Here is a 23,565-nt window from a genome sequence, read left to right as displayed (position 1 = left end):
TCTAGAAATCAGGCCCTGCCTGGGGTGAGGCTCTTCAGGACTTCTCCCTTGGATACAACTCTTACGTGCTATTTCTCTCAATCAAAGTACCTGTTATCTTCATCTTACACACATGTAATGCAATAGTAAGACACTACTATTCCAAACTGGGGACAACAGGAGTCCTCATACAGCAGTTGCTGGGGATAGAGCAGCCACTGATCCATAGAAATTCCAAATCATGCTAGGTATATGTTACCAGTTCACTGCTCACGTAGAGTTCTCCATACCTCTTAGCAGCACCTTAGATCTTGGTTCTGCTGAGTCATCCTTCTTTATTCATAAAATGTGATCCATATTTGCCGTTGAGTATCTTTTTCAGCCTCCTTCCTGTCCAAAAATGATTGGGAGCCCAAAGATCTCTTTTTTATTTTGTCCAGCATTTGTCTTTTTCATTTCAAGGTAATTTGGCTGTTTTTATTTAGTTTTCATTAAAACATTTTTATTTAGTTAGTTATTGTTTTGGCTGTGCTGGGTCTTTGTTGTAGCATGGGCTTTTCTCTAGTTGTGGTGAGTGGGGACTACTCTCTAGTTGTGGTGCACAGGTTTCTCATTGCAGTGGCTTCTCTTGCTGCAGAGCATGGGCTCTAGGGTCTGGGGGCTTCATTAATTGTGGCTCCTGGGCTTTAGGACACAGGCTCAATAGTTGTGTCACTAGGGCTTAGTTTCTCCACAGCATGTGAAAACTTCCCAGACCAGGGATCGAACATGTGTCTCCTGCATTGGCAGGCTGATTTTTTACCACTGAGTCACCAGGGAAGCCCCAGTATGGCTATTTTTTAAAACTTTGTGGTGTATATGTATGTATTTATACTATCTTTCTGTTTACAATTAGCTTTCACTTGTTCCTCTTCTTGCTGGGAACCCTACAATTAGCCATTGTTGTTTAGTCTCTAAGTTGTGTCTGACTCTTTGGGACCCCATGGACTGTAGCCCACCAGATTCCTCTGTCCATGGGATTTCCATTACTTGTGGTTGGAGGCATGCTAACTAAAGGGATAAAATGAGTGTCTAATAAAGAAAAATGGTGAAATTGGAACTTGTTTGAGTAGAAAGAAAAATACAGGACAAAATTACATAAGTATGGCTAATTGTAGGGCTTCCCAGGTGGATCACTGGAAAAGAATCCACCTGCCAATGCAGGAGACACAGGTTGGATGCCTGGGTTGAGAAGATTCCCCTGGACAAGGAAATTACAACCCATTCCAGTATTCTTGCCTGGGAAATTCCAGAGGAAACTTGTGAGCTACAGTCCACTGGATCACAAAAGAATCAGACATGACTGAGTGACTGAGCAGGCATGCATATATCCTCAAAATATTATTTTAGGGATAAGACTTTGTCTTAGGGATAAGTCTTTGTTATCCCTTTCTTTGTCATGGAAGGTCTGTTTTTTTATGAGAAATTTCACAGAGGCTTTCTTGTAAGATCTTTTTTTTCCCTCTGAAGAGGTACATGAGGTACCCTCTGAGATTTTCCTGAAATCTTCCCTAAGGATCTTTTGATCCCTGAGGACCTTTCTTGCTTTAAGAATGCTTTCCTGGAATAAAAGACTGTACTGAGCCACTGATAATTCCTCATGGAGTGGTTCATTTTTCAGTTCCTCTCTCCACTCTCATATTGTTATGAAAAGTGAAAGTTTTTAGTCGTTCAGTTGTGTCTGACTCTTTGTGACCCCATGGACTGTAGCCTGCCAAGCTCTTCTGTGGAATTCTTCTGCAAGAATACTGGAGCAGGTAGCCATTCCCTTCTCCAGGGGATCTTACTGACCCAGGGATTGAACCCAGGTCTACCTGCATTGCAGACAGCATTCTTTGATGTCTGAGCCACCAGAGAAGTAGCATGAGAATAAGGCAGGTAGCACAGTAACACTGTGCATAGAAAACTCTCAGCTCTACCATTAGAGGTCATTATGTTATTGAACCGAACTTGGGTCCACTGTCTACCACCCAGCAAAGCCAAGCTACTGACACCAGGTTGTGGTGAAGGGAAGTGCAGTGTTTACAGCAGGTGCCCAATGTGGGGCCAAGCAAAGTGCATGGTTGGCTATTGCTTGATGGCTTTCAGGGAAAGTTTTTAAAGATAGGGTGAAGGAGAGGGATCACAAGGTTTGTGATCAGCCTGTGGACATTCTTCTGATTGGTTGGTGGTGAGGTAATCGGGGCTCAACATCATCAATCTTCTGGTTCCAATCTGTCTGGGGCCTGCGTCCTGGTGTTCAGCATATACTTAACTTTTCCGTCTGCTGCAGGTTTCAGTATCTGCAAAACATTTCAAAGGATATAGCTCAGAACATTATCTATAGCCCCTGAAAGAAAGAAAGAAAGTGTAGTCGCTCAGTCATTTCTGACTCTTGGTGACCCCATGGGCTTTAGCCTGCTAGGCTCTTCTGTTCATGGAATTCTCTAGGCAAGAGTACTGGAGTGGATTGCCATTTCCTTCTCCAAGGGATCTTCCTGACCCAGGGATTGAACCTGGGTCTCCAGCATTGCAGACAGATTCTTTACTGTCTGAGCTACAAGGGAAGCCCGTGAGGGGGAACTAAAGGTCTTTGACTTTAGCAGCTAAACTATTATTATTTAGTCTTGCTTGACTATTTTCCTTTCTTTCTGCATTTTCTTACTTCTCTGACTAAATTTCTTCTTTGGAACTTGGGGAAGGCCTAGGAGGCTAAGGGGCTTACCTTGTGGCTCACACAGTAAAGAATCGGTCTGCAATGTAGGAGAGCCAGGTTCAATCCCTGGGTTGGGAAGATCCCTTGGAGAAGGAAATGGCAACCCACTCCAGTATTCTTGCCTAGAGAATCCCATGGACAGAGGAGCCTGGGAGGCTACAGTCCATGGGGCCGCAAAGCGTAGGACACAACTGAGCAACTAACACACACACATACACTAAGAGGCTGAAGTTTTTGTACAGATAAGAGGCAGGGGGAGGACATGGATGGGAGTGGTGTTCTGTTTTGGGAAGACCCCATAGGGTCCTGCTTGATTCATTAAATGACAGTACTGAGAAACGTTCTGTGGCTTATAACAAAACACCTTTTCTCCCATGTTCCCATAATGCTTCCTCATATCCCTTTAAGCCTCCATCAACAACCTCCTTTAGGATCTTTAGGCTCTTCTAATATCCTTCCAAAGGGCCCTTCAGTCTTTCACTAATATTTGCCTCAGAAGTCTGCCACATTCTTCTCACCGCCCAGAGCCAAAATCAGGGGCAGATGTTTTAAGATTTTGTTTCAGTAGTATCCCACTTCAAAGAACAAATTTCTATTCCAGTCAGTACTGCTGCCTAAAGTGTCACCCCAAACTATAGCATAGATAACAACAAAGGGGTTACATCTCTTGTGATTTCTGTGGATCAGGAGTTCAGGGAGGTTTCCTCATGCATTTGCTGTCCTTACGTGGCTGGAGCTGGGGAGTGTGGTGCTGGAGGATGTGGGGGATGAATGAGCATCTTTTCCTCTCCATGGAGCCTGAGCCCAGTCTCTCTCCCAGGATTCTCTGAGGTTTCTCCATGATGGGCTGCTCACAGGGCCACATAAGCTTCAAGAACATGTGTTCCAGTGAGGAAAGCAGAAGCACTTCCTCCACACTCTTTTAGCTACAGACTAATCACCAGCCAACAAGACTCTAAGTGGGAGGACTGGCACAATCACATTGTAGAAGAAGATGCAAGATGGGACATATTGTTACAGTTAACTTTGGAAAATAAAATTTGCCACATATGTAAAAAATGGTTCATTTTTGGTAATTTCATATAGTTCAACCTAATATAGACATGAACAAATGTGTGGGGAAAGAAACAAACTCGAATTCCATTTTATTCAGAAGTTTTAAATCTATTAGGTTGTCCTCTAATTTTTTTCTATTGTGTTTATCCAAGAAACATAATTTTCTATTGTGTCTATTTTTTGGTGTGAAGGTTATGGAGGATTGTAAAATGAATTTGAGAGTAATCTATTCTTTAAAAAATTTCTAGTACTGCTTGTATAACATAATGGTGATCAAGTGTTTCAATGTTTGGTAACAGTTTACTGTTCAATAATCTAAGCTTGTTACATTTCATTGAGGGAAGTTTTTGACTGCAATTCAGTTTCCTTATTTGCTATTGATTCATTGTTTTAGTTTTCTGCTTTGTCAATTATGGTAATGTATAATTTGCAAGAAAATTGAAATTTTTAATCTAAAATTTCATATTTAGTGGCCTGTGGTTATCCTTAGTATTTCCCTATTATTTTAAAGAATCTAAATTACCTGTATTTATGTCCCTTTTTATGTAATTTTAGTTAAAAGGCCTTCTCATGAATGTTCATGAATCTATCTGAGAAACAGAAAATTACAAATTATTAATATTTGGAATCTTTGTTTGCAGTTCCTCCTTTTCAACTTACCTCTTCCTCACAAAGGCAGACACTATCCTAAATATTTTGGTTATCATTATCTTGCTTTTTAATTCATCATCTTATCACTTACACATATGTGCCTAAGTAATATATAATTCCATTTCACTTTATTGGCCTTTAACTATGGTGTTATGTTATACACAGCCATCTGAGAATGACTTTTCTCAATACTGTATATCTAGGGCATAAACATATTGTTTATTCAATTGTAGTTTATTTCATAGTTATATAATATTCCATTGACTATTTCATTGACTGTACATAATAGTTTATTCATTCTCCTTTTACATCTTTATTAGATTAATTTTGTTTTAATTGAAAATTTTATTGAGATAATTGCAAATTCACCTGCAGTGTAAAAAACACAAAGAGATCTCTTATACAATTTTCCCAGTTTACTCCAATGTTAACATTTTGCAAAACTATAGTATAATATCACAGCCAGAGTGTTGACAGTGATACAATCCACAAGACTTAACTGTTTTCCAGTTTTACTTAACACTCATTTGTGTGTGTATTAAGTTCTATTTTATCACCTGTGTGTTTAGGTAGGGTTTCACAGGTAGCATGAGTGATAAAAGAACCCACCTGCAAGATGCAGGAGATGCAGGTTTGATCTCTGAGTTGGGAAAATCCCCTGAAGTAGGAAATGTTTATGTATTAATGACTACACTTAAGATACAGAGCAGTTCCAACACTACAAAACTTATTTTGTATTTTGATACTTTTGAAAATGAATTCAGTGTATTAAATCCTATTTTATGAAAACTTTGTGGTGTGTAGAAGTATTAATAGAATTGATGTGGATAATCTGACTTGACATCCAAAGACCTTGCTAAATTCATTTTTCTCTTCCTAACTGTATCATTTACAAATAATTTCATGCTATTAAAAAGTTGAATAAATACTACAGAAACACAGAATTTAAAAAATTGTAAAGAATTCCTAAATACCTTTTATCTATATTTACACAACATTTACATTTGACCACATCTGCTTTCTCTATAAAAGAACATATTTTTCTTGAAAGGTATGAGCATGAGTTGCAGGTGTGAGTTCTCTACACTCCCCAAATCTTCAGTGAGTGTCTCCAACAAGTTCGTTCTATTATCTAATGACAGTAAAATTATAAAATTGAGGAAATTAATGCAAACACAGCACTATTATTTAGCATACAAAACTTACCCAGATTCCATCAGTTGCCCAGAAAATGTCCAAGAAACAATGTGTGTTCATTGTGCAGCTCCCTGTCCCTTTAAGTGTTTAAACTGGAGCAGCCTTTTAGCCTCTGTCTTTTACATCCTCAATATTTTAAAAATTGCATGTCATTGTCATGGTAAATGGCCCAAACTTGGTGTTTGGTATTGCCTCATAATTTAGATTCAGGTTATGCATTTTGGGCTGGAATAATATATAAATGATGTTGTGCCCTCCTCTGAGAATCAGAGCAACCAGTTCCCTGATATTTGATTGTACCAATAGTTGCAATATTAGTTTTGTTTAATTAAGGTGGTAAATGCCAGATTTCTTGTTTTCCAACTATAAGCAGTAAGCATTTTGTGGAAAGATGTTCTGAAACTAATGAAACTGTCACCTAGTTTTAGCATTCATGGATGACTCTTGCCTTAAAGAATCACTGTGCTGGCTACCAAGCTGTGAGTTTCTAATCTGTCATTTCCTTTTGTATTTATTGATAGTCAATTTTTAAAAGAGTTTTCCCTTCTTCCCTAGTTGTTTATACATATACAATTATATATCAATGCAGATATATGCATTTTTATTTTATTCTTTTGAGTTGTAACCTGTTATTATTTGGTCCCAGTTTTGACCAAAGCCTTAGAGCTGTTTGTGATACCCTTTGGGGCTTGTTCTGTGGCCTAACGTGTGATCTGTGCTGCACAATATTTCACAGTACTTGGAGAGTATGCATTCTTCTGCAGTGGAGCCGAGTGGCTCACCTGTCTGTTAGGTCCAGCTGGTTTAGAGTATTGTGCAAGTTGCCTGTTTCCCTGTCAAGTGTTATGGGTTCAGTTGTTCCACCACAAAAGAGATATGTTGGAGTCTTCACCCCCCATCTCAGAATGTGACTTTAGAGACAGGGTCTTTATAGGGATAATCAAGTTCAAATGGTCATTAGGGTGGGCCCTAAACCAATGAAACTGGTGCATGCATGTGTGTGTTCAGTTGTGTACAACTCTTTGCAACCCTGTGGGCTGTAGCTCACCAGGCTCCTCTGTTCATGGAATTTTCCAGGCAGGAACTGGAGTGGGTTGCCATTTCCTTCTCTAATATGACTGGTATCCTTATAAAAAGAAAAAATTTAAACACAAATTAGACACACATAGGAGAAAATGATGTGGAGAGACAAAGGGAAAAGATCAATATGCAGAAGTCAAAGAGAGGCTTGGAGCAGATTCTTCCCTCAATCTGCCAACTCTGTTGGCACCTTGACTTCAGATTTCTGGCCCCCAGAACTATGAAATATATGAAAAATAAATTTTTGTTGCTTAAACTACTTGTTTTGCAGTACCTTGTTACAGCAGTCTAGAAAATGTGTAAGATTTTGGTTGCAAAATAAGGTGTTGCTTTAGCAAATACGTAAAAATTTGGAAGTGGCTTTGGAATTGGCAACTGATGGAGGAGTTTTGAGGTACTTGATAGAAAAAGCCCAGATTGCTTTGAGGGCATTATTGGTAGAAATACGAGAATGTTAAGGTACTACTGGTGAGATGTCAGATAAAAATGAAGGACATGTTATTGGAAATTGGAGAAAAGTGGGAGATAACTTGACTGACATGTGTTTCAGGGACAGAGGACAGAACTTGTGAGTGACGAATTGGGATATTTAGCTGCAGAGATTTCTAAGCTAGGTGTTGAAGTCATGACTTAACTTTTCCTTGATGTTGATAGTAAAACATGGGAGGACAGAGATAAACTGAGACTGTATTGTTAAGCAAAAGGAACTAGACTGCAAAGGTTTGGAAGACTCTCAGCTTACTCATATTGCAAAAAGCAAGAAAGCAAGCTCTGGAGAGAACACCAAGCATGTGGCCAGACACTGTTTGCTCAAGAGATTATGGGTATGTGACTTATGAATCCAATCAATCATTTCGGTAAAAATGCTACCAACTTGGACTCAAAGGAATAGAAAAGTTAAAATGAAGGAACTTTGTCAAACTTCTGAGATTCTACAGGCAGGAAACAGGTTGATAGAGCTTTCTAGCTGTGGACACAGACTGAAGGTGGGGCCACTTTCTTGGTTCCAGAAGGCGAAGCCTCCTTTTCAATTCCAGAGAGCTGCCCCACTATTCAGAATTAAAGATTCAGGGCCACCATCCTACTGGGCTTAGAGGACAGAACATTTAGCCACAGAGGATTATTCTCAGACCTTAACATCTAATGGAATTTACCCTGCTAGTTTTGGGGCTTCTCTGGGACTCATAACACCCCTTATCCTGACAATTTCTTCCTTTTGAAATGGGAATGTCTATCCCATGCCTATCTGATTATTGTATTTTGGTAGCAGATGACTCTTTTGGTTTCATAGGTTCACAAATGGAGAGGAATATTGCCCCAGGATGAATCATATCCCAAATCTCACCCATATCTGATTTGGATGAGATTCTGGATTTAGAGTTGATGCTGGAGTGGATTAACATTGGGTGGGGAGGAAATGTTGGGCAGGGGTGAATGCACTTTGCATGTGAGAAGGACATGAATTTGGTGGGGTTGCGGGGCAGAAGGGCCGACTGTTATGGATTGAATTGCATCCTGTCAAAAATACATTGAATTCCTAACCCCCAGTATCTCAGAATGTGGATTAGAGACAGGGCCTCTACAGAGATAATTAAGTTAAAATTAGGTCAATAGAATGAGACCTAAGTCAATATGATCAATGTCCTTATAAAAAGAGTACATTTGGACACAGCTGGTAACTGAGACATGGGGTACTGGCAGAATAAGCTTCCTCCTACAAGGAATGATCCACTTTTTCAGGGAAGGAAGGGCCTCTACATCGGGAGTTAGCAGGTTCTGGGGTAATACTGTATCTGCCACAACCACTCAACTCTACCACTGTAGTGTATAAGCAATTTACAGCCAGGTTATGGCTGGCTGTGTTCCAATGAAACTTGAGTGATGGACACTGAAATTTTAATTAAATAATTTTGTCATTTCATAGTTTGGAAAAATTTTAAACCATTTAAAAATGTAAAAGCTTCTTAGCTTGCCATCCATAAAAGTATCATCAATCTGTATTTGGACCATGGTCTGCAGTTTGCAAACTTCTAGGCTGTATCCCCGAGTGACAAGCATGCAAAGTGTATCATGAGTTTGCTAGGTTGAGTCCTCAGATTCTTCACAGGATCCTCTACTCAAATGATCGATTATCAAGAGACACTTTTTCTAACATGTATACATAAGGGATTGGTGCACTTAAGGTAGATGACTCTGTACCTCAGCAACTGTGTCTTTGATTTCCATCATCTCAACCCTACAACTCTTGAGTAAGCAATTATTTCCACAATGTCAGAGAACTGCTGACAACACTCTGCGCTGAGATGAGATTTAGGCCTTCAAGTCTGGCCTTGTGTTTAAGAGCTGATGGAACCAGAACTAGCCATTTCATCTGATGTTCCAAATTTCCTCATAAATTTAAAAGTTTTCTAGGACAATAGCTCCTGAGTGTTGCCAGAATCTTACCAACAGAGTCCATGAGGTTCTTGGTGTACATAAGCAACAACACTATTTCATACTATGAGCTAAAAAATCCACTTTGGAATATAAGAAGAAATCTGAAAGATTTTATTCTTGTCTTAGGAATAAACCTAAACCACAAACCCCACTTTTCTTTAACAGTTTACTATCCAACAGTTTACTAACAGTTTATTCCAGTGACACTATTTACCAATTAAAGCCTTTCAGTTACAAGAAATAGAACTCATTCTTCTTAACATTAGCAGAAAATAATATTTTTATTGCAAATATGAGGAAGCGCACAGAACACCAGAAAATTAGGTTCAGAATATCCAAAGTTATCCTGAGAAATTGAAATAGCAGGAACTATTTGATGGTCTTAAAACTGTGGTACAAGAATGAATTCTGATATTTCCCTTCTGGTTCATGTGAGACTGAATTAGAGACTCAAACTCCTGGAAAAGATGTTATCATGACTCAACCGAGGCAGAATGCTCACCTATGGCTGGTGGGAAGGACACCCTGAGAGATACACCACAAGGATGTGCACAACATAGGAGGAGTATCTCTCCAGAGAATTCTAAGCCACTCTTATCAATAAATAGGGAGCAGACACCGAATTGCTAAATACAATCAATCTTCATTACCATGAGTGCTCTTGGAAAGCAGCCCTGTTAAAATGGATAGACCCACTTATTGAATAAGTAAAATCATTTGGAGTAAGATAAAATCCTTTCATTTATTAAAATTCAAACTATTTTAGTTATATTGCTAAGAAATAAAGAGACAATACTGATACTTAGCATTTAATATAAAGAATATTGGAAGATGTTATTCCACAAATTATCAAATATAACAAGTTACATTTAAAAATAAAATACCAAAATTAAAAAAAATGCTATGCAGTATTACTCAGGAAAGTCACACTCCATGCCCCTGAACCTTCAAAATATGTTCTTTGCTATTTTCCTATTAGTTACATATTAAAAAATAAAACAAAACTACTTTATCCTCCACCAAGGACTTTCTTCACTCAAAAACAGCATCAAATCTGGAACATGACTCCCCATGTAACACATCTTCTATGGAAAAGTGCTTTCCTGATTTATTAAATTCATATGGACTTAATATGCATTTCCCAAATTAAATCTTCATAATTATGCTACTGTATATGATACCATTACTGCTCTTTATTCCTTCAACCATTCTCCTGTGTATAAAGATTTGCATGACTTATTTCTGAAAGCTTTTGCATATTCATTCCAAATATGATTGGTCTCTCTCCCACATGACTAATTTGATTAGAATGTACTTTTAGGTGTTCCTACTTATATATCCTGCTTCTATTATCATCTGAATTCTCTTGAGGATCAACTTCTGTGAGTATGCATCCAAATTTATTCTGTTCTGATTTCTCACTTGTGAGTTTTTCGATGTATACGAAGCCCTGAATTCCAACAGAAGGATTTCCCACACTCAGAGCATTTCCATGGTTTCTCTCCTGTATGAACTCTTTGGTGTTCACTGAGAGATGACTTTTGAGTAAATGCTTTCCCGCACTCACTGCATTTAAACGGTTTTTCTCCTGAATGAGTTTTCTGGTGTATCTGAAGTGATGCCTTTCTGGGATAGGCTTTTTCACATTCGCTACATTCATAGGGCTTCTCTGTTGAGTGAGTTCTTTGATGTATAATCAGCTGTGACTTCCCACAAAAGGCTCTCTCACAGAAACTACATTCATAGGGTCTCTCTCCTGTGTGTGTTCGCCTGTGTATAACGAGGTATGATTTGCTGCTGAAAGCCTTCCCGCACTCACTGCATCCATAAGGTTTCTCTCCTGCATGAGCTCTCAGATGTGCAGTGAGCTGTTCCTTCCTGCCAAAGGCTTTCCCACACTCACTGCATTGATAAGGATTATTTCCTGTATGAATTCCCTGATGCACAACAAGTTGTGTCTTCATATTGAAAGCTTTGCCACAGTCACTGCATTGATAGGGTTTTTCTCCTGTGTGCATCCTAATGTGAACAAGGAGGTATGACTTACTCCTAAAGGCTTTCCCACATTCACTGCATTTATGGGGTTTCACTCCTGTATGAGTTCTCTGGTGCACAACAAATGGTGACTTCAAACTAAAGGCTTTCCCACATTCACTGCATTCATATGGTTTCACTCCTGTATGGCTTCTCTGGTGTAAAATCAGTTGTGATTTCCAGCTGTAGGCTTTCCCACATTCACTGCACCCGTAAGGTTTCCCTCCTGTGTGAATTTCCTGGTGGACAATAAGTTGTGACCTGAAAGAGAAGACTTTCCCACATTCGATGCAAGAGTAGGGCTTTTCTCCTGTGTGGACTCTTTGATGAGCATTGAGGTTTGACTTGGCACTGAAGGCTCTTTCACATTTAGTGCACTCATATGGTCTCTCTCCTGTATGAATTCTGAGATGTACAATGAGCTGTGATTTACAACGAAAAGCTTTCCCACATTCGTTACATACACAGTTTTTTTCTATACTATGAGTTCTTTGATGCTTAATAAAATATGATTCTTTATACCCATGAAATTGATCAGTATTCTTTCTTAGACAGCTTGTGGCTGAAGCTAAGTTTTGTGTCAAACTTTTTCCATGTGTTTTATATTTAAGGAGTCTTTGTCTTGAAGAAATGTGGGTTTTGCTCAGATGAAGTTTTCCAAATGCATTACAAGCATAGCTTCTCTGAACACTTTCAAATTCATTATGATTTTTCTGGTACCATTCTTCCCAACCGTCTAAGAAAAAAAAAACAACATTGTAATTTAAAAATCATAAATAAACCTGATTAGAATTAAAACACTTTAGAACTGCTATTTAATGAGTGTTTTTCTTCTGGTCCAGGCCTCTGACAATGGTTCAAAAGAAATAATGGCCAAGTGCACACACACACCATATAACCAAGTGTGGGGGCAAGGGGAAGTGAATCAAACCACAATAAATCCCTCTACAGAAATGGGTAGCTGATAAGCAGTGATGAGAAGTATTTTTTATATAGAAGTTTAAAAAATTTAGCCTGCACTTACTGATAAAATCCATTGCCAACTATTTATGCCAATTTTATCATTTCAGGAGTTTACTCAAATGGTGAATCAACAGGGTACATAATAGCTAGGTACAACGTTTAAGATGGTACAATGAGATATTAAAACAGGGATTGAGCCATAAGAAAATTAAGGTAAAAACATTTTAGACAGAAGCAAGAGAAACTCCTAGATTTGAGACTTGAGAAGCAGGAGGTACTGCTCTTTGAGACTGAAAACACTGGGAGAGAGACATGTTTGGAGAAAGACAAAGGACTTTGTTTTGGATCTTATTATACTGGAGATCTTCATTAAATATTCAAACATAGAAGCAGGTAGGCAGTTACACCTAAGTTCTGCTGCTGTTGCTGCTGCTAAGTCGCTTCAGTCTTGTCTGACTTTGTGCGACCCCACAGATGGCAGCCCACCAGGCTCCGCCGTCCCTGGGATTCTCCAGGCAAGAACACTGGAGTGGGTTGCCATTTCTTTCTCCAATGCATGAAAGTGAAAAGTGAAAGTGAAGTCGCTCAGTCATGCCCAACTCTTAGCTACCCCATGGACTGGAGCCTACCAGGCTCCTCCGTCCATGGGATTTTCCAGGCAAGAGTACTGGAGTGGGGTGCCATTGCTTTCTCTGCACTTAAGTTCAGTGCTCAGTAAAAATTAGGCATCAACAACACATACAAGGTATTGAATGACATGAGGGAAAGAGCCCTGGAGAAGGTCACATTTAAGGTTGGACAAGAGATGTAGAGAAAATGGGAAAGTCTATCTGTGAAGCCTGAACACTGTGATGATGAGAGTTATAGAAAGGCAAGGTTAAAGGAAAGCAGCAAGAACAGGGCAAGGTCTCGACAGCAGCCATCAGACACAAGCCTCAGTCACCCTAGGACATGACTGCTGTACTGGGGACCTCAGAAGCTGTCCTGTTTCCTCAGGACTGCTTGCTAAACATTTTCTTCCCCAAAAAAGAAAATGGTGGGAAAACTGAAGAGGAAGAGCAATTTCAGAAGTGTCTTCCAATTTCTGCCACTGAGAATGCAGAATGGGAGATCAAGAGCTCTGTCCTAAAGCATATAAAGCTGGAACCAGAGTGCAGGAAGAAGAGAGGAGGGGATGACAGCTCTGCTGTTACAACACTGGGCAAAAAAAGTTCAATTTTCAGGATGGAAGAGTCCTTCCAGAGTTACGATATAGAGGAGAAGCCCAAACTTGGACAACTTGAAAGGGAAGAGAAAGAGTAATCAGGGAAACAAATATAAGGTGATAAAAACCACTTAAGGCTAGGTTTCAGAATTCTTTTCAGAAAAGTGCCCAAGGGACTTCCCCAGTGTCTGGTGCTTAAGACTCCATGTTTCCACTGCAGGGGGTATGAGTTCTATCCCTGGTCAAGGAACTAAGATCCTGCAAGCCATGAGGTGTGGCAAAAAAGAAAAAGAAAGAAAAGTGCTCAAGAAGGTAAGAGTTGTAATTTCCAAATGACTAGTGTGAGAAGAGTGAAGGAAGCAATGAAACCTCCTAAGATGGTCAAGAGGAGAGAAGGAGAAGACTGCAGGTAAAGTTGAGGGGATTAACTGCAGAGGCAAAAGGGAAAATAAGGCCCATGACCACAGTAAGGAATGTGCTTGAGGGAAGGAAACTAACCCAGAAAGCAACCTTTGAGCAGTGTGTACAGAACAGCCCACCAGCCTCTTGGAGTCATGGGAGGAAAGTGATAGCCCTCACCTGAGGACTCTTGGGCTCATCTTGAGCTGCTCCAATGGTACAAGAGGTTAGAGAACAGTTCCCACACATGACACTGCCTGAATGCCAACATGGTTTACTCCCCACCTCCCATCTTCATGGTATCTGCTCACCCACCTGGACAGCTCTGATGGGAAACCTCGAAGTTTATGATCCATGGCTCTTCTCCTTGCTCCAACTTGAAGATTAAATCAGGTTTGGTACCATGATACCCTGTTAAGGGAAAGTCATAGAGAATGTAGTCAGACTGCTGAGGACTAAGAGGTCAGGAGGGAGGAAAGAAAGCAGCTTGTTTGCACTTGGGGAAGATGACAGTGAGGAGCTGAGGGTTCAGTTGAAGCTAAAAACATGTGACCTCCAGAGGCTTCAGGGTAGATCAACAAAAGAAAAGCCAATGGTGACTTATGACTCATGATCTGGGCTTGTACAGGCTCATGAAGCTGTACTTACCTACAGACACCAGGTTACTATAGTTTTCCAGAGTCACATCCCGGTACAGGTGTTTCTGCACAGAATCAAGCAGCTGCCACTCTTCCCAGCTGAACTCCATAGATATATCCGTGAATGACAACAACTCCTGTAACAACACACACATTACTCAATAGGCTGCAATTACAGTTGGAGACATGGAGAAGCTGTAGAGGACCCAGGAAAGGAGAATATCCTCCACAGTCTGCCTCCTGTGCCCAGGCCACCACTTCTTTTGAGAGGGAATTAAAAATACTACTAATAATTGAGCCTCCATGTGCCACATAATCTTTTGGGTTCTGAAGATTTCAGGATGAGTGAAACCCATTCTGGTCTCAAGAAGGTTTTACTCTTGTAGAGGGAAACAAACATCTATGCTGGGGCTGGGGTGGGGGTGGGGGAAGCAGTCAACCAGGAGCCCTATTTTAAGCCTTTTACTATTTTTAAGCTTGATAAAAATAAAATACAAAAGAACTACTAAAATTTTTTTAATGGGACAAGCATAATCAAGAAATAAGGATAAGAAAATTATTATGACCAAGACTATGTGCATAAAATCTAGGATATAGAAGCGATTTTAAAGTTTGCAAGCAATCACTATACAAAGGCAGTTCTGCTATAATGTGGTATGTATTTACAAAAAAAAAAAAAAAAACCACTATGAAAGTCTCAGGCTTATGGGAAGAACAGGGCTGGGGTGTAACACCTTTATCACCACACATGAAAAAAAGAAAATAAAAAATCTTAATAAAAACAGTAGAGTTTTATACATATTTAATGGTTAAGAAATATATAAATACCACCACGAATATGGCACTGTACCTTATAAAAGACCCGATGTTTGTGTCAGAAGCACTGTAGTTTATTATAAAATGGTGAAAATAGGCTTGCCTGAAATCAGAAAGCTCACAGCATTCCCTAACATATTGAAACAAATTTACATTTTTAAAGCAAACATGACAGCAGAGTTGACTGTATTTATACATTTGTTCCAATAAATATGAAAACTTAGAAGAGATAGAAACTTTCCTAGAAAATCAAAGTAGTCAAAATTTTCCCAGAAAGAATTAGGAAGACCAGACTGATTAGTCCATGATCATAAAATACACTGAAATAGTAATCAGAGGTATAGCCTCTCCATAAAGTAAACAGCCCCACACTATCTATAAAAGTAAGTTTTATCAATATCCAAGAAACAGAAAATTTCTCCCATAGATGTAGAGCCAGGAAATGATGGTAAACTCATTATATAAACTTGTATAATCTCACAGAGAAGGCAAGACAGCACAACTTGCACAATTTCACTTGTTAAAAATACTTAGGGCTTCTCTAGGCGTCCAATGGTTAAGACTCTGCCTCCCTATGCAGTAGACACAAGTTCAATCCCTGGTCTGGGAAGATTGACATGCCACAGGGGAACTAAGCCCACGATCAATAACTACCGAACCCACACTCTAGAGCCTGTGCTCTGCAACAAGAGAAGCCGCCTCAGGGAGAAGCCCAAGCACTGCAACTAGAGAATAGTCCCCAATTACCACAACTAGAGAAAGCCCGAGAGTGGCAATGAAGACCTAGCACAGCCAAAAATAAATGAATAAATAAATCCTAAAATAAAAACCCAAAACCTAACAGGGACTTCCCTGGCGACCTAGTGGTTAAGATTGCACTCCCAATACAGGGGGCCTTGGTTCAACTCCTGTTCAGGGAACTAGATCCCAGTGGTGCAGGAGTTCAGAGAACAGTTCCCACACATGACACTGTCTGAGTGCCAGTGCAGTCAAATAAGTAAAATGAATATTTTTTAAAAACCTAGATAAAAATACTAACAAATATTTAGATAAAAACATTAAAATGAATCCTATACGTGCATAAACAATAGTTTACGAAAGAAATTATTCCAAAAAATTAAAGGACAGTCCAAACTTTACAAAAAAACAAAACTGTAACAAAAAAATAAGTAACATTAGTACATTAATGGAAAACAATTATCTCAATAGAGAAACAAAGTACTATGATGAAACTTAACACCTTCAAAAATCAGAATTCAGTTCAGTACAGGTAAAAGTAATTTCCCTAAGCCTATAAAAAATATCATACTTTGTGTGAAACATTAGAAGTGTTCCCTCTAAAATCAGGAACAATTTGAAATTGTTCTTCAGAAACAAGTTGAAATCTTCATATCAACTCTACTAGTCAGTGCTGTCCAAGAAGACCTGGCACAGTGGGCACAAAGCAAAATACCAGTGATAAACATTAAGCAAGGAGGAAAAACTACTCTCATTGTCTAAAAACATGATTTTCTGACTAAAAAACCTAAGAGAAACAGCTGGCATAACGTGAAAATCAAGAAGACACATCAAGAGGGCAGCAATTTTTTAACAAAATCAACATGCAATAGCTATTTGATACATCAACAGTAACCAACTTGAAAATGTAATAAGAAAAACCACAACACAAATTGACATAAAGTATTCAGGAATAAAACTTAAAAATAGAGAAAAACATAACCAAAAATACATGTGATAAAATACATAAATGTAGAGAAAAAGAAAACACAATAGGGAACAAGATGGTGGAGGAGTAGGTGGATGTGGAATACATCTATTTTCACGGATACATCAGGAATACACCTTCAGACACAGAAGTGCTTGCAGAACACGAGCTGACAGCAGACAGGAGTACCTGACCACTGGAAAAGAATATAGAGAACCACGCAAAACTTCGTAGGATGAAGGAACTAGGGGGAGAAACAGGTGTATTATTAGGACTGGACCTGCCCTCAGAGGGTGGGGGAACTGAAGCAGGGGTCCGATCTCCACATTGGGGCAACTGTCTGGGTCAGAGGAGAAACATTTAAGGCCGAGAGTGAAACAGCTGATCTGTGGCAGCTTAAATGGAATGAAAATCAGACAGTCCTTGCCACAGCCATATGTACCCTGGACAGGGACACAGGTCCCCTAGAAGGCACAGTGGCTGGGAGCTGGTGCATAGGATTGTGGAGCAATCCCAGGGCCGAGGGCTGCTGTTGACTGCAGAGAAATGGACCGAGGGGATGTGAGGAAGGAGACTGTGGTGGGAAATGCCTGTGGAGGAAAGCCAGGCAGACATGGAAGCAAGGCGATACTGCTGAGTCATGTGTAGTGAGTGAAGCCATCGCCATAGCCTCTATCTCCCTACATGCTAGCATTGGCAGCTGAACCCATCAAGCGCCTGACACACTGAACTACAGAGTAGGACCCCACCCAGGGTGCTCCTTTAAGTGACTCACGTGCCAAACTACAGAGTAGGACCCTAGCCAGGGGGACCCCTCTATGTGCCTGACGTGCCCAACAACAGAGAAGGACCCTAGACAAGGGAGCCCTGTAAATGCGTGAACAGGTGGAGCTATAGAGAAAGACTAGCGAAAAGGCCTTCTGATCACCAGCTATCAAGGTCTTGAAAAAGACTCTGATAGGGCCAATAACTCCTATGGCTGAGGCAGTCCGTGTCCCTGCACACTTGGCACCACCAGGGTACCCACTATCCAAACAGCTGCACCACCTTCACATTCAACCCTCACTGGGGCAGAGCTGCCACAAGAGAAAAAGTCTTGAGTCTATGCGCGTGAGGTCACTTCAGCCATGTCCAACTATTTACGACCCTGTGGACTGTGGCCTGCCAGGATTCTCTGTCAGTGGGATTCTTCAGGCAAGAATCAGATCAGATCAGTCGCTCAGTCGTGCCCGACTCTTTGCGACCCCATGAATCGCAGCACGCCAGGCTTCCCTGTCCATCACCAACTCCCAGAGTTCACTCAGACTCATGTCCATCGAGTCAGTGATGCCATCCAGCCATCTCGTCCTCTGTCGTCCCCTTCTCTTCTTGCATCCAATCCCTCCCAGCATCAGAGTCTTTTCCAATGAGTCAACTCTTCACATGAGGTGGCCAAAGTACTGAAGTTTCAGCCTCAGCATCATTCCTTCCAAAAAAATCCCAGGGCGGATCTCCTTCAGAATGGACTGATTGGATCTCCTTGCAGTCCAAGGGACTCTCAAGAGTCTTCTCTAACACCACAGTTCAAAAGCATCAATTCTTCGGCGCTCAGCCTTCTTCACAGTCCAACTCTCACATCCATACATGACCACAGGAAAAACCATAGCCTTGACTAGACGGACCTTTGTTGGCAAAGTAATGTCTCTGCTTTTGAATATGCTATCTAGGTTGGTCATAACTTTCCTTCCAAGGAGTAAGCGCCTTTTAATTTTATGGCTGCAGTCACCATCTGCAGTGATTTTGGAGCCCAGAAAAATAAAGTCTGACACTGTTTCTACTGTTTCCCCATCTATTTCCCATGAAGTGATGGGACCGGATGCCATGATCTTTGTTTTCTGAATGTTGAGCTTTAAGCCAACTTTTACACTCTCCACTTTCACTTTCATCAAGAGGCTTTTTAGTTCCTCTTCACTTTCTGTCGTAAGGGTGGTGTCATCTGCATATGTGAGGTTATTGATATTTGTCCCGGCAATCTTGTTTCCAGCTTGTGTTTCTTCCAGTCCTGCGTTTTTCATGATGTACTCTGCATATAAGTTAAATAAACAGGGTGAAAATACACAGCCTCGACGAACTCCTTTTCCTATCTGGAACCAGTCTGTTGTTCCATGTCCAGTTCTAACTGTTGCTTCTTGACCTGCATACAAATTTCTCAAGAGGCAGATCAGGTGGTCTGGTATTCCCATCTCTTTCAGAATTTTCCAGTTTATTGTGATCCACAAAGTCAAAGGCTTTGGCATAGTCAATAAAGCAGAAATAGATGCTTTTTTGGAACTCTCTTGCTTTTTCCATGATCCAGTGGATGTTGGCAATTTGATCTCTGGTTCCTCTGCCTTTTCTAAAACCAGCTTGAACATCAGGAAGTTCGCGGTTCACATATTGCTGAAGCCTGGCTTGGAGAATTTTGAGCGTTACTTTACTAGCGTGTGAGATGAGTGCAATTGTGTGGTAGTTTGAGCATTCTTTGGCATTGCCTTTCTTTGGGATTGGAATGAAAACTGACCTTTTCCAGTCCTGTGGCCACTGCTGAGTTTTCCAAATGTGCTGGCATATTGAGTGCAGCACTTTCACAGCATCATCTTTCAGGATTTGGAATAGCTCAATTGGAATTCCATCACCTCCACTAGCTTTGTTCATAGTGATCCTTTCTAAGGCCCACTTGACTTCACATTCCAGGATGTCTGGCTCTAGGTGAGTGATCGCACCATCGTGATTATCTGGGTCGTGAAGATCTTTTTTGTACAGTTCTTCTGTGTATTCTTGCCATCTCTTCTTAATATCTTCTGCTTCTGTTAGGTCCATACCATTTCTGTCCTTTATCGAGCCCATCTTTGTGTGAAATGTTCCTTTGGTATCTCTGATTTTTTGAAGAGATCTCTAGTCTTTCCCATTCTGTTGTTTTCCTCTATTTCTTTGCATTGATCGCTGAAGAAGGCTTTCTTATCTCTTCTTGCTATTTTTTGGAACTCAGCATTCAGATGTTTATATCTTTCCTTTTCTCCTTTGCTTTTCACTTCTCTTCTTTTCACAGCTATTCGTAAGGCCTCCCCAGACAGCCATTTTGCTTTTTAGCATTTCCTTTCCATGGGAATGGTCTTGATCCCTGTCTCCTGTACAATGTCACAAACCTCAGTCCATAGTTCATCAGGCACTCTATCAGATCTAGTCTCTTAAATCTATTTCTCACTTCAACTGTATAATCATAAGGGATTTGATTTAGGTCATACCTGAATGGTCTAGTGGTTTTCCCTACTTTCTTCAATTTCAGTCTGAATTTCGCAATAAGGAGTTCATGGTCTGAGCCACAGTCAGCTCCTGGTCTTGTTTTTGCTGACTCTATAGAGCTTCTCCATCTTTGGCTACAAACAATATAATCAATCTGATTTTGGTGTTGACCATCTGGTGATGTCCATGTGTAGAGTCGTCTCTTGTGTTGTTGGAAGAGGGTGTTTGTTATGAGCAGTGCATTTTCTTGGCAAAACTCTATTAGTCTTTGCCCTGCTTCATTCCGTATTCCAAGGCCAAATTTCCCTGTTACTGCAGATGTTTCTTGACTTCCTACTTTTGCATTCCAGTCCCCTATAATGAAAAGGACATCTTTTTTGAGTGTTAGTTCTAAAAGGTCTTGTAGGTCTTCACAGAACCGTTCAACTTCAGGCAAGAATGATGGAGTGTATTGGCCAATACTGGTTGCAGTCCCTTTCTAGAGCACTATATTTCCTGCTGCCCTAGCTGCCAACCCCCCTGAGTACCTGATGCTTACAAAACCCCTGTGACTCAAGCAGCTGCACTACTTCCACACCTGGCCCTCACTGGGGCAGACCCAAGTCCTCCAAGGCAGACTCAGGAGCAAACCCCAGTGGACAACCCACATGCAGAGGTGGAAGTAAAACCACAAATGAAACCCAGGAGCAGTGTGGCTAAGGAAGAGGACCCAAAACCTTCCCACCAGCTGTACCAGCTGCAGATTAAATTCACATGATCAGCTAGGCAGACTCTGTATCTATGGTATATATAAAAGGACATTGAGAGCTCCCACAAAAGAAAACACACTAGTTCTGATAGTTGTGGACACTGGAGACAATAACACAGAGGAATAGGACCAGATTAGAGTCTGAGCTGCCCCCCACATCAGGTCCAGAAACCAGTGCAGTGTTGGAAGGCACCCTAGTGGGGCAAGGTGGACTGTGACTCCCAGCAAGGGAAAGAATGCTGACAGCACTGATTCAAGAAAAATATTTACTATTCTTATATTTTTACTTATTTGGTAGTTTCTTTTGGATTTCTTTCTTTTTTCCCTCTGTTGTAGTTGCCAATTTTACTAGCCCTATGGAATCTAATTAAGCTTTTGAGATTTTTTTTTCAGTCACACTTTTTATTGTTGTTACAAAACTCTGCCTCCATGTTGGCCTTTTGCGGTTCTGTGGAGTTTTGCTTTTATTCTCTTTTTCTCTCTCTTTTTTTAGTTTTAATTAAAAAAATTAAGCCTATTATTATTTTTTCTACATTTACTCACTGTTTGCCTTCCCTATTGTTCTTTTCCCCTTACAATTAATCTTTAATGTACATAAATCTTCTTTATCTACCTCTGCTTAACTTTACATATCTATTTTTTCTTTTCTTCCCTCTTTTCATATTTGTTAGTTTTGGTTTCACTGCTTTATTTCCCACTTGCACCTTGCATTAGTTTCATTTTCCAGTTTTTGGTTTAGTTAAGTTGTGTTAACTGGTAGATATCATTTTTGTTTTCTTTTGTTCACTAGGTCAATCTACTGTACTTTATTTTTGTTGGACTGTTTTGACTGTGCTTATAGGTGTGTTTGTATATTCCATTATTTTAATTATTATTTGCCTGATTTTGTAACTGCCATTTGTCTGGGGTTCATCTTTGGTTTCTTGTTTTCGGGTATTTGTTTTAATCTCACTTAATGCCATAACAAACCACCTATGGGATCTTCATTCCTGGCCAGAGATCAAACCCTAAGCCTTTGGAGTGGGAGCACTGACTCCAAGATCCTAGACTACCAGAGAACTCCTAACTCTAGGGAGTATCAAATAGTGAGGACTCACACAAAGGAAACCACTTGAATACAAGACCTGGCATCACCCAAACACCAGTAGCACCCCATGCAGGATGCCTCATCCAAACAAACAAGACAAAAATACAAACCCAATCATCAGCAGACAGGAGTACCACCTCACTCGCCCTCTGCACAAATCTCAACCTACACAAAGCTTACACAAACCACTGGACCAAACTTAGGAGGGCAGAAACCAAAAGGAAGAAAGAATTCAACCTTGAAGCCTGGAAAAAGGAGACCTCAAACACAATAAGTTTAAAAAAAAAAAAAAACACAATGAAAAGGCAGAGAAGTACTACACAAATAAAGGAACAAACTAGAAACACAGAAGTTCAAATAAATGAAGAGGAAATAGGAAAACTACCTGAAAAAGAATTTGGAATAATGATAGTAAAGATTATCAAAACCCTCGAAAACAGAATTGAGAAAATGCAAGAAACAATTAACAAAGACCTAGAAGAATTAAAGAATAAACATACAGAGAAAAACAACACAATTACGGTAATTAAAACTACTCTAGAAGGAATCAATAGCAGAATATCTGAAGCAGAAGAATGAATCAGTGAGCTGGAAGATAAAATGGTGGAAATAACTTCTGAAGAGCAGAATAAAGTAGAAAGAATGTAAAGAGTTGAAGACAGTCTCAGAGATCTCTGGGACAATATCATACACACCAACATTTGAATTATAGGGCTCCCAGAAGAAGAGAAAAAGAAAATGCGTGAGAAAATTTTTAAAGAAATTATAGCTGAAAATTTCTCCAAGATGGAAAAGGAAACAGTCAATCAAATCTAAGAGGTGCAAAGAGTTCCATACAGAACACACCCAAGGAGAAACATGCCAAGACACATACTAATCAAACTAACAAAGATTAAACACAAAGAAAGAATATTAAAAGCAGCAAGGGAAAAGCAACAAGTAACATACAAAGGAAACCCCATACGTTTAACAGCTGATCTTTCAGCAGAAACTCTGCCAGCCAGAAGGGAATGGCAGCATATATTTAACGTACTGAAAAGGAAAAGTCTACAACCAAGATTACTCTACCTGGCAAGTATCTCATTCAAAATTGATGGAGAAATCAAAAGCTTTTCAGACAAGCAAAAGTTAAAGAGAATTCAGGGCCACCAAACCAGCTTTACAACAAATGTTAAATGGACTTATACAGTCAAGAAATACAACAGAAGAAAAAAGATCTACAAAATCAACCCCTAACAATTAGAAAATGGAAGTAGTAACATATATATCAGTAATTACTTTAAACATTAATGGATTAAATGCTCCAACAAAAGACAGACTAGCTGAATGGATACAAAAACAAAATCCATATATATGCTGCCTACAAGAAACCCACTTCAGACCTCAAAACACATACAGACTGAAAGTGAGAGGATGGAAAAATATATTCCATGCAAATGGGAAGCAAAAGAAAGCTGGAGTAGCAATCCTCATATCAGACAAAGTAGACCTTAAAATAAAGAAGATTACAAGAGATAAGGAAGGTCACTATATAATAATCAAAGGATCAATCCAAGAGGAAGACATAACAATTGTAA

The 23,565-nt window shown here is 39.9% G+C and overlaps 1 protein-coding gene across 5 annotated transcripts in view; it reads right to left on the bottom strand.

Moving 5' to 3' along the window:
- Positions 1–23,565, bottom strand: part of LOC147355248 (uncharacterized) — a 70,905-nt gene that overhangs the window by 32,146 nt on the left and 15,194 nt on the right. For 3 of the 5 annotated variants that reach the window (XM_086347043.1, XM_086347046.1, XM_086347045.1), the window contains 3 exons: positions 14,382–14,508; positions 14,049–14,144; positions 9,390–11,903 (listed from right to left, as the gene is read on the bottom strand). In XM_086347043.1, coding sequence (XP_086203169.1) covers positions 10,552–11,903; positions 14,049–14,144; positions 14,382–14,508 — 1,575 coding nt within the window. In that variant the 3' untranslated portion in view covers positions 9,390–10,551. Of the gene's footprint in view, positions 1–9,389; positions 11,904–14,048; positions 14,145–14,381; positions 14,509–19,922; positions 20,508–23,565 lie in introns of those variants that run through there. The other 2 variants (XM_086347048.1, XM_086347047.1) reach the window with 2 other exon arrangements.

The sequence above is a fragment of the Bos grunniens genome, chromosome 17 (assembly GCF_055505025.1).
Source record: "Bos grunniens cultivar Pamir isolate PY7600 chromosome 17, Bosgru_T2T1.0, whole genome shotgun sequence".
Lineage (NCBI taxonomy): Eukaryota > Metazoa > Chordata > Mammalia > Artiodactyla > Bovidae > Bos > Bos grunniens.
Note: the sequence above shows the minus strand (reverse complement) of the source record. Positions and strands in the feature narration are given on the sequence as shown.